This window comes from Hypanus sabinus, chromosome 1 (assembly GCF_030144855.1).
Source record: "Hypanus sabinus isolate sHypSab1 chromosome 1, sHypSab1.hap1, whole genome shotgun sequence".
NCBI classification, from domain to species: Eukaryota; Metazoa; Chordata; class Chondrichthyes; order Myliobatiformes; family Dasyatidae; genus Hypanus; species Hypanus sabinus.
The window spans coordinates 94,131,799-94,143,981 of record NC_082706.1 but is presented as its reverse complement, the minus strand read 5'-3'; the positions used below and the strand labels follow the sequence as shown (position 1 = coordinate 94,143,981).

At 39.9% G+C, this 12,183-nt stretch overlaps 1 protein-coding gene across 1 annotated transcript in view; it reads left to right on the top strand.

Moving 5' to 3' along the window:
- slc35b3 (solute carrier family 35 member B3) overlaps positions 1-12,183 on the top strand; it is a 58,045-nt gene that overhangs the window by 32,796 nt on the left and 13,066 nt on the right. The window contains exon 6 of the mRNA XM_059972432.1: positions 10,355-10,447. Within this exon, the coding sequence (XP_059828415.1) occupies positions 10,355-10,447 (93 nt within the window). The remainder of the gene's footprint in view (positions 1-10,354; positions 10,448-12,183) is intronic.

Genomic DNA, 12,183 nt, shown 5'->3' with positions numbered 1-12,183 from the left:
AGGTACCCAGTTGTGACACTGAAGAATCAGGTGAATAGAAGTGCGTCTGATATTTCTGCATTGGTTTGAATGGAAATAAATCTGTGAGATCCTCTGGTTAAGGTTTGTAATATAGAAAGACATGTAAGTGGGTCTTGAATGAAAAAATATGTCCTTTAATTTGTTTTTTTTTAATAAACTTTGGTCAGGAACTTACTCCCAGCTACTTATGGTATATTTTTAAAAAAACAATGTGAGCAGTCTAAATTACGTTGAAAATTTTCTCTTAAACAAGCATAGTTTTCAAAGTAATGTTGCCTGTTTCCCTCTGTGTAATGTCATATTGAAAGTGATAATTATGCTTTCAGTGCAGTGTTCCCTGCTGATGTGCTGCAGGTGATGTCTTTGCAGGTAACTCTTAAAAGGGACATAACAGAATACCTGCACCACTCTTCAAGTTATAGGGAAGCTTTTAAATCAGAATTAGATGCATTAGAGTCCTGAAGAAGATTCTCGGCTCGAAACATTGATTGTTTATTCATTTCCATAGATGCTGCCTGACCCTGTTGTGTTCCTCCAGCATTTTGTGTGTGTTGCTTTGGATTTCCGGCATCTGCAGACTTTCTCGTGTTTAAATGTCATAAAATGTTTTGTGGCAGCAATACATTAAAAAGTCACTGTACAATAAGTCAAAATAAGAAATATTTAAAATATAAATAAATAATACAAAAAGAGAGCAGAATAGTATTCATGGACTATTCAGAAATCTGATGTTGGAGGGGAAGAAGCTGTTCCTAAAACATTGAATGCAAGTCTCCAGGCTTCTGTACCTCTTCACTGATGGGTAGCCATAGGAAGAAGGTATGGCCTGGATGGTGGGTGTCTTTCATGACAATCAATCATGATAATCAAAATCTTTGTGTGTGTGTGTATATACACGCACACACACAAAAATAAACAAACACACTCACATACACATGAGAGATTTTAAAAAGGATCTTGTGAGTAAACATTTTACGGAGTGATTGATATCTGGAACGCACTGTCAGGGATCTGGTGGAATCAGATACAACTACAATTTTAAGAAACATCTATGTACTACTAAAACTCTCATGCTCTTTGTCTGTTTGCGACCTCCAATTAGCCCAAACAGTGCATTACAGTGGCACTTTTTTTTACTAAATCAACTTAAAATGCGCTAACTTACAGAATGCATGCAAAGTTCAGGGTTATATATTTGTATAAAATTGCTCACTCGTCAATCAACAGGCCCCCTTTCCACAACCCAAGCCGATTCCAGCTTTAGTGGAAACTGTGACGTGGCACCATGACACATGCACATGGCCAGCCTCAGCAGCACCTCATGATGCTCACAGCAGCGCCACCAACCGCAGCAAAAGGGCAGGGCTCTCGCATCCAGTTAGGAAAGCGCCAACTACGTCATCAAGAAAAATCAGCATCCTCGGCTTTGGTGTTACTGCTTTGTATCTTCTATCCAGCATCAGTGTAAAAAAATTTATGGACAGCCTAATTATGGCACATGGAAAGAGAAGGGGGACATTATGGTCAAGAGATGACGCTGATCGTCATCAGGAAGCGGCAAGGAGAGGGAGAGAACAAGAATTGGATGAGGCCAGGGCCCCACGACTCCAGGATCAGAGTCAGATCAAAAAAGATGAGAGGAGGAGAGGCATGCATGTCTCCAAAATGACAACATGTCCAAAGCACATCACATCAGACTGCACTACCTTCCTCTCGAAGGGTGGCCCAACGGGTCACCCGGTTGTCCAGTTAAGACTAATACTCAAATAGGCAGGTAGAGAAGGATGCGGCCCTAATGCAGGCAAATGGGATTAGTGTTCTGATCCAGAAGATTCTTCAGAAGTCAAGAATGAAGTACATTTATTAGGTGTTCATAAACAATAAAAATAACAGTAATCAACTTGCTCTAATGTATGAGAGAGAGAGAAAAGGAGAAGGAAAGAGATACACCAAGGTAGTGTAGCATTTAGCATGACACTTATTACAACCTAGGCATTCTACAGTTCGGAGTTTAATTCTGGCGCCATCTGTAAGGAGTTTGTACGTTCCTCTTGTGAGCACATGGGTTTCCTCCAGCTGTTTTGATTTCGTCCCACATTCCAAAGACGTACAGGGTGGGAGTTTAATTGGTTGTTGTAAATTGTCCTGTGATTAGGTTAGGGTTAAATAGGTGTGTTGCTGGGCAGTGCAGCTCATTGGGCCAGAAAGCAAAAAGACTTGTTCCATGCTGTATCTCTAAATAAACACCAAAGAAGTTCCAATTGTTCTATACTTTAAAAACTAGTCCAGCCTAGAGAGGTGACAGATATTCTAATGAAAAGAATGAAGTAGATTCAGTTGTGTGACACAGGCTGCAGAGAAGCTTCTAGCAAAATACAGAATCAGCTCCAGGAATGATTACTGAACATTCACTGAATGATACACGTTTAGGATATAATATTATAAGTTACAATCAAGCATAGAGGAAGTTAAACTAGAAAAAGAATAAACATTTTACATTCTAATCCAACGTAACCAAAAAATTGCCATGGACATGGCTGAAGAGCTTATTTCTGTGCTTTAGCTCTCAATGACCAAGGGAATCCAGGTGATGCAGATGCTGCTGGTGGCTAACCTCCACAACCTCAAGCTGCACTCCTGACAGGAAGCTGCCAATGAGGATTTGTAATGGTGGGAATTCTGATGACCTGCAGCCATCACAGCCTGCAACACAGCCAAATACCTGTGCTCGCTGTGGTCTTAAAAGGAAAGTGTGTTAAGTCAAGGAGGAGGCAGCGGTTATCAGTAAATCTAAAGATGTGGCAAAAGACTGTGATAGCAACTTGAAATGACCCTGAGACTAGAAAGTGATTGTATTACCCTGACTTACATGATGAAAACGGTCAAGATACAGGTGAGGTTATATTTGAGGTGTTTGGAGGCCACACAAGACTTTAAATTATGGACAAATGGAGCTTTTGAAAGCTGTTGCTATTGTCAGTAAATAAGAACTATTGATGGGAGTAGTGAAGTGAAAGACACATTTGTCATTTGTATGTTTTTTTGTCTGCAATGCCATGTAGTCGAGAATTAAAATAGAATGTTAAAACACAGTACAGGGCCTTTGGCCCACAATGTTGTCCTGACCTGTTAACCTACTCTGAGATCAATCTAACCCTTCTGTCCTACATAGCCTTTCATTTGTTTCTAGCATACACATGCCCAAGAGATTTTAAACGCCCCTAAAGTATCTGCCTTTACCACCACCCCTGGCAGTATGTTTTGTGTTTTAAAAAAAAACATCATTTGACATCTCCCCTGTACTTTCATCCAATCATGTTAAAATCACGCCCTTCATAATAGCAATTTCTGCTATGGGGAAAGGTCTCTGATATCCTCTGAATCTGTGCCTCTTATCATCTTGCACACCTCTATCAAGTCATCTCTCATCCTCCTTCGCTGCAAAGAGAAAAAACCCTAGCTCACTCAGCCTATCCACATAAGCATGCTCTCTAATCCAGGCACTGTCCTAGTACAGTTCCTCTGCACCTTCTAAAACTGGGGTTCCTAACCTGGGGTGCACGGACCCCTTGCTTAATAATATTGGTCCACGGCATAAAAAAGGTTGGAACCCTTTGTCTGAAGTTTTCACATCCTTCCTATAATTGGGTAACCAAAACTGAACAGAATATTCCAAGTGTGGTCTAACCTGAGTTTTGTAGAGCTGCAATATTACTTCACAACTCTTGAATTCCCAACTAATGAATGCCAACACACCATACTGCCTTTTATCAACCCTATCAACTTGCATGTCAACTTTGAGGGATCTGTGGACACGAACCCCAGGATCCCTGTTTCCTCCACACTGCTAAAAATCCTGCCACTAACCATGTACTTATGACTTTGATGTATTCTGCCTTCAAATTCGACCTGCCAATGTGAATCACTTCATACTTTTCCAGGCTGAACTCCATCTGCCATTTCTCAGTGCAGCTCTGAATCCTGTCAATGTCCTGTTACAACCTTCTACACTATCCTCAGCATCGCCAACCTTTATGTAATCTGAAAACTTACGAACCCGCCCTTCCACTTTCTCATCCAAGTAATTTATATAATTCACAAAGAGCAGGGGTTCCAGAATAGATCCCTGCAGAATACTACTGGTCACTGACCTCCATACAGAATGCATTTCTTCTACAACAACCATCTTCTGCGTGTATGGGGAAGCCAATTCTGAATTCACACTGCCAAGTTTCCCTGTATTCCATGTTTCCTGACTTTCTGAATGAGCTTACCATAAGGTACCTTATCAAATACCTTCCTAAAATCCAGAACAAATGGATCCATTGCTCTATCTTCATTGTGCTTTGTTGCATCCTCAAAGAATTCAATCAGGCTCTTGGGACATGACCTGTCCCTCACAAAACTATGTTGACTATCTGTAATCAAATTATACTTCTCCAAATTCTCGCAAATACCATCTCCAAGAATCTTCTCCTATAGCTTGCCCACCTCTGAAATAATACTCACTGGTGTGAAATTCTCAGGGTTATTCCTACTCCCATTCTTGAACAAAGGAATAACATTTACCAACCTTTAATCTTCTGCCACTTCTCCTGTTGCCAGTGAGGATACAGAAGTTATTACCAAAAGTACAGTAATCTCTTCCCTCGATTCCCATAGTAACCTGGAGTATATCCTATCCAGCCCAGGTGTGTTTCAAAAGGTCCAGCAATCCTCTTCCTTAACCTTGACATCTTCAAACAAGTCAGCCTGTTTTACTCTGTCCTCACAAATGTCAAGGTGCCTCTCACTGGTGAACACTGAAGTAAAGTTTTTATTAAGGACCTCCCCTACCCCTTCCAACTTCAAGCACATGCTTCTTTTATTGGTTTTACCTTTAGTCATCCTCCTGTTTTTCATGTATATTTAAAATGCCTAGAGTTTTCCTTGATCCCACTCACCAAAGCCTTATCATGCCCCTTTCTAACAGCTTCTTCCTGGCTACCTTGGAACTCTTTCAAGCCCTTTCTGATCCTTGCTTCCTAAAACATTAAATCTTCTTCCTATTGAGTAGATGTACCACATCTTATGTAAACCATGTTTCCTTCAGCCTACCACCTTTCGCTGCCTCAATGGGATAAACCTATATTAATGCTCTCAAGATCCTGCCTAATAGCATCATAATTCCTCCTTCCCCGAATTAAATACTTTACTATCCCATCTGCTCCCATTCCTCTCCAAGGCTATGGTAAAGGTCAGGGAGTTGTGGTCACTGAAATGTTCACCCACCTGTAGATCGGACACCTGACTTGGTTTATTGCCTAGCACCAGATTCAGTAGAGCCTCTCCTCAAGTTGGCCTGTTTACATATTATGTCAGGACACACCTAACAAATTCTGCATATAACCCTTTTGCATTAAGGGGATGGAAATCAGTATTAGAGAAGTTGAGGTCATCCATGATAACAACCTTGGTATTTTTGCACCTTTCCAAAATCTGCCTCTATATCTGTTCCTCATTGTCACTGTCACTATTGAGGGTCTATAGAATACTCGAAATAGTGATTGCTCCATTCCTGTTTCTGACATTTATATAAAAGAAACTATATTACGAGAATGAAAAACTTGTTTAAAAATGTGGAGACAAATTTCCATATGGATGTTGAAGCACCACATTAATGTGTACCCTATCATTTGCTCTACTTTGATTTAACCTAATTTTCTGTAGCATTTTTTTGAACTGTATGAGTATATTTTTAGTGACTCATTGTTAATTGAGACTATTTTTAAAGGAGCACTTTCAAGTACTTTCACAAACTTTTAATATTTTTATCAGTGGTTGTGTTGAGTTGCTCTCCAGTCTTGGCAATTTACTTGCAAACTTGCAAATGGATGACTTTTTAGAACAGCTTGTTGTTGAGCCCACTAGGGGATCAGCTGTGCTAGATTGGGTGTTGTGCAATGATCTGGAGGTGATAAGAGAGCTTAAGGTTAAGGAACCCTTAGGGAACAGTGATCACAATATGATCAAGTTCACTTAGAAATTTTAGAAGGAGAAACTAAATTCCAATGTGTCAGTATTTCAGTGGAATAAAGGAAATTACAATGGCATGAGAGGGGAACTGGCCAAGGTTGACTGGAAAGGGACACTAGCAGGAAGGATAGCAGAGAAGCAATGGCTAGAGTTTCTGTGAAAAATGAAGGAAGTGCAAGTCAGATGTATTCCAAATAAGAAGAAATTTTTGAATGGAAAGAGGACATTACCATGGCTGAGAAGTGAGGTCAGAGCCAAAGTAAAAGCAAAAGGGAGGGCATAAAAGGAAACCAAAGTTAGTGGGAAGATAGAGGATTGGGAAGCTTTTTAAAAACTTGCAGAAGGAAACTAAGAAGGTCATTAAGAAGGAAAAGGTGAATTACGAAAGGAAGCTGGCAGCTAATATCAGAAAAGATACTAAAAGCTTTTTTAAGTACATAAAGGGTAAAAGAGTTGAGTGTAGATATAGGACCAATAGAAAATGATGCTGGAGATATTGTAACGAGAGATGCAGAGATGGCAGATGAACAGAATGAGTATTTTGCATCAGTCTTCACAGTAGAAGACATCTGCAGTATACCGAACATTCAGGACTGTCAGAGAACTGAAGTATGTGCAGTGAAAATTATGACTGAGAAGGTGCTTAGGAAGCTTAATGGTCTGAGGGTGGATAAATCTCCTGGAGCATCGGGTTCTTAAGGAAGTAGCTGGAGAGATTGCAAAGGCATTTACAATGATCTTTCAAGAATCATCTGGCATTATACCAGATGACTGGAAAATTGCAAATGTTACTCTGCTATTGAAGAAGGGTGGGAGGCAGCAGAAAGGAAACTTATAGACCTGTTAGTCTGACATCAGTGGTTGGGAAGTTGTTGGAAAGATAATGGAATACCTGGAGGCCCATGACAAATGGGCCAAAGCCAGCATGGTTTCCTGAAAGGAAAATCTTGCCTGACTAACCTACTGCAATTTTTTGAGGAAATTACAAGCAGGGTGGATGAAGGAGATGCAGTAGATGTGGTGTACTTGGATTTTCAGAAGGCCTTTGACAAGGTGCTACACATGAGGCTGTTTAGCAAGATAAGAGCCCATGGAATTACAGAGGAGTTACCAGCATGCGTGGAGCATTGGCTGATTGACAGAAGACAGAGTGAGAACAAAGGGATCCAATTCTGGCTGGTTGGTGGTTACCAGTGGAGTTCTACAGGGGTTGGTTTTGGGGCCGCTGCTTTTTAAGATGTATGTCAATGATTTCGACTATGGGATTAATGGATTTGTGGCTAAATTTGCCAATGTTACAAAGATAGGTGGAGGAGTGAGTAGTGTTGAGGAAACAAGAGCCTACAGAGAGACTTAGATAGTTTAGGGGAATGGGAAAAGACGTGGCAAATGAAATACAAAGTTGTAAAGTGTGTGGTCATGCACTTTGGTAGACGAAATAAATGGGTAGACCATTATTTAGATGGGGAGAGAATTCAAAATGCAGAGATGCAAAGGGACTTGGGAGTCCTTGTGCAGGATACCCTAAAGATTAACCTCCAGATTGAGTTTGTGGTGAAGAAGGTGAATGCAATGTCGGCATTCATTTCTAGAGGAATAGAATATAAGAGCAGGGATGTGATGTTGAGGTTCTATAAGGCCACACGTGGAGTATTGTGTGCAGTTTTGGGCTCCTTATTTTAGAAAGGATATACTGACATTGGAGAGAGTTCAGAGAAGATTCATGAAAATGAAAGGGTTGCCATATGAGGAACATTCGGCCGCTCTTGGGCTGTTTTCCCTGGAGTTCAGGAGAATGAGGGGGGGATCTCATAGAAATATTCTGAATGTTAGAACGCCTGAGATATGGCAAAGTTATTTCCCATGATAGGGGAGTCTAGGACAAGAGGGCACGACTAAAGTAATTTCATGCATCTGTGTTCTCAATGGACGTCCTTGAATCCTGAAGTCTTGCTCTAGACCACAATGCGTGAAGTTTGCCGCGCAATGACTCCTCGCATGGTAATGAAAGTAAATTGCCACGATCGGAAAACAACTCAACCCAGCCACCCATCAGTGTTTGAGTGTCTTAGTTTGCTTTATTTTAGCATTTTTACAATTTCTGAACTTCTATAGTTTTGAACATCTCAAACACATTCAGATTGTCCTGATCATTTGGCTGCCCTGGCTACGTCAGGAAGCATGACTTACATGATTGTAATTATATTTTTACGCATTTTGTGAGTGAAATTTATTTTGCTTGCACAGATGCGTCATGTTGTTGTTATCACGCAAAATAAACTTTAGGGAGAGTCTTTGGTAATAAGGCCTTGCCCTATTAGAGGTTCACCATGAAATTGTCCATTTTGTTTGGACATATTGTCTTACAGAGCTATTTATATAAGAAGCAATATTAGATGAGTAGAATTGTAAACAGCTTTGAGAACAGAGTTCACATTTTCAGTTAAACTTTTTTTTCAGGGGATGAGGTGGGAGCGGTAGTCAATTAATGGAAAACAGAAGTTTTCATTATAATTAAATGGCATAATTATCTACCAGGAATCATGATGTTGGATGCAGAGCAAGTGAAACCCAACCTTGTTCCATTCTACCTGTGTCTGTGTAGGTTTCCTTGAGGCGCTCCAGTTTCTGCCCACATCCCAAAAAGGATGTAAGGGAATTAGAGGTCAGGCCAGAATCTATGCCTTTGCTCCAGATTCGAAGGCCAGCCACACAGTCGTGGGACATCAGTAGTTGAATGTCGGGCCTGCAAACCAGCAAGTATGAGGGCTAGTGGCCCTCCCAGGTCAACGTGTTATTGGCAGGTTCCAGGATCAGAATTCTGTGCAGGCAGGAGGCAAGCTGCCTGATACCGGTAACCCCCTTGGTACATGACTCAGCGAAACCAGAGTTTGTGGACTAGTATTCGGGGTCCCCATCTAGGGTTTTCATTTGTCATCATTGGCAAGTCCTGGGGTCAGTACTGAAGATGGATGCCCAATGTTTAATCAGAAATCAAAAAGTCTGCGGAAACCTGGGGCTGCAAGTCTCTGCGAGTCTGTTGGGGAATTCGATGTTTTGTGCCCGTGAATCCACAAGTCCGCTGGAGGCCAAAGATGGCTGGTATTGGAGTTGGAGGACTGTGCGTGTGCGTTGGGTGGGAGGAAGGAACAGAGCTCATTTTGTTGTTGCTTGTGTTCTGGGTTGCTCTGCAGGGAATTGTGGGCGTACTACGTTAACGCTGGAATGCGTGGTGATTGTGCGGGTGGTCCCTATCATGTTGTTAGGTTGTGTTGGTCGTTGAAGCGAAATACACATTTTACTGTATGTTTCAACATACATGTGATATCTGAATCCGAATCTGACCTGCATCATGAGAAATAGACAAGAAATGAAGTTTAATTTGGAGAGAAAGGGAAGGTAAAGAAGACTATGTTGGGTGGAGACCAGGAGTGAACGAACTAAATGTGATGATGATAACTGAAAGAAGGTGATAAAGAAATAAATTGGAGGGAGCAAATGAAATCTGAAGAAAGAGATGACTGAAGGTTGGAATATGAGATCCAAGACTGAAGTAGATAATTATTTGAAATTAAGTTCAGTATTGATACCTGTGGGCTGTAAGGTTCTTCCCAATTGTATTGTATTTTTTTTCTTTCCTAACCCCAAAATACATGTCAAATGAGTTTTGGTTGTGACCCTGAACTTTCCACTTAATCTTTCCTCAAACTCTAGCCCACTGTTACCATTCAGCTGCCACCTTCCAAAATGCCCGCTTCCATTATGCAGCTTTACACCACTTTTTTCCCACCATCAGCTAAGTCCTAACATGAGCCCACTAGAGGCCGACTCCCAGAACTGAGCCTCACAATTGTTCCAGGAAACATAACATTTGCCTGTGGCCTCTTAAGCAAATGAAGTTTTCACAGGAGGGGTCAATGACAGGAACAGCTATTAGATCCCTACTGTTGCATCACACTAGAATATCTAGGCATATATCATTTAATAGGAGACCCACCAGCTATATGCAAATGTGTTCTACTGATTAGAATTATTTTATTTGTCAAACTTTTACACAAAGAATCAACCATTATTTTTCTTAGGTAGTCCTTGGTTAATGTGGTACTACCATATTTTATTGTAGTTTTGATTAAAACGCAATGCAGGTCGAACTTTATATTTAAAAAAAGTTCCAGGTGTTTGCCTTTTGGCACCTTTGTTGCCTCACATTTATCATTTGCACTGTTCTCTGTTTTATATAACAGTATAAGTAACTGCTTTCATTTTGAACAGCTGCACGTCCAAGATCATTAATCTACACGTCTGCTCTTGTTCCTAGGTTTTATATTCCTATTCGATAGGTTTTCTATATATATTAATGGGTTTGGTTTGTACCCGTGGACTGGGCCCTGCTTTTGTCTTTTGTTCTAGGGTAAGTAGGTTTAACTGTTTGTAAATATGTCTTAATATTTACCTTTAAATTGACGTTCAAAGAAAATGCAATGTTTATGTTCATCCAATTGAACATTTATGATTTAAATGAGCAGAACTGCTCCATCCTTGTTTCATTTAAAATGCTTTGTATTTCTAAATATTTAGTTTGCTTGTATTCAATATAATTGTTGAACAGGATTATGGCTGATAATCTTTGGTTAATTATGTGTGCATTTTATGATTTTTACCTTTCATTGGTCTGTAGAGACTCCTAATGATAATTGACCCACTATAAAACTTTGCAGAACAAAGTGAAATGTTTGAGTGCACCAATAGCTACATTGCTTTCCCTTTCAATGTCCTTCTGATGTACTTACCATTACTGTGGTGGGTAGGTAACATTCTGGAGACTTTGCCAAAATGATATTAAATCAATGATTCTAGATCATAAGCATCAAAGTTACGTCTGATCATTGATTGTCCTTGTCCTTAAGAAAGTAATGAGAGCAGGAAATGAAGCTGCTGTTAGATGAACGGGTGTAGTACAGGCAGGGAATTATAACAGCTGTTCTTGCCTCCTTATCTCAGTGGGTAATGTGATACTGATTCATTGAAGGGAATTCTTCTACAATGTATTTTGAATCCACACCAGTGTTTAAGCTTAGGTTAGTAGCACTTGTTCACGCAATGAAACATTTAATGTTGGATTTTAATGAGAGGTAGATTTGAACTCCGATCAAGCAGTGAGCACACTCAACCAAAAAAGAAAATATTACAAATGCTGGTTCGTGCAGTATCTGTCAGGCAGTGTTTCATTCGTCATTGACCTCTCCAGCATTTTTCTCTTTGCTGCACAATTCTCTATGATGGAGCTTTCTGCAGAAAACTCCCTATTTTTGTTTGTGAACCTGCATGTACCCATATTTATTTCACCCCGCACAGTTCCAAAGGAAAAGACTGTGTGTTTTGTAATCCATATTACAAATGCAGTCAGCGAACATAAAACTAAATAGCAAATCAGTAAGTTCTTAAAGTTGAGATGTTTAAACTGGGGGAAAACATTCTATATAATGGTTTATTGATAGTTCAGAATTACAATTTATTTTCTCATTAATGACGTGGATGCATTTTGGAGACACGTTGATCCATTTTCTTATTTTCTGATGTACGGGGTAATATATATTGAGTATTAAGTATGTTACTTTAAACAGCTCTCTTTTAAACAGCTACAAATAGACTGTGGAAAGATATTTGAAAATAATTGGATGAGTAAATACTTATTCAGTAAGATTAAAGCTGTATTTGTGTATTAAAGAAATTGTTTTGAATGCCCAAAATCTGCTATTGTTCCTCATTGGTTTAAAACATAACATTCAGTCCTAGCTGAAGTTCCAAAGCTGCTTATAGAATTTTCCATTTATACCAGTACAATTATTTTTATCGTTCGGTCTAAGACCTTGTCATTGTGATTTTAGAAATGACTTGGATGAGGAAGTGGAAGCACTACTGCACAGAAACAGACCCATCGGCATATCTTTCAAACTGTTATTCTGCAAGTCCCATTGACCGACACCTGGACCATAGTCCTCCATACCCCTCCCATCTGTGTACCTATACAAACTTCTCTTAAGTGCTGCAATCAAATCCGCATCCACCAGTTCTATCGTTCCATACTCACATCATTCTTGTGAATGAAGAAGTTCCCTCTCAGATTTTGCTTATATATTTCACCTT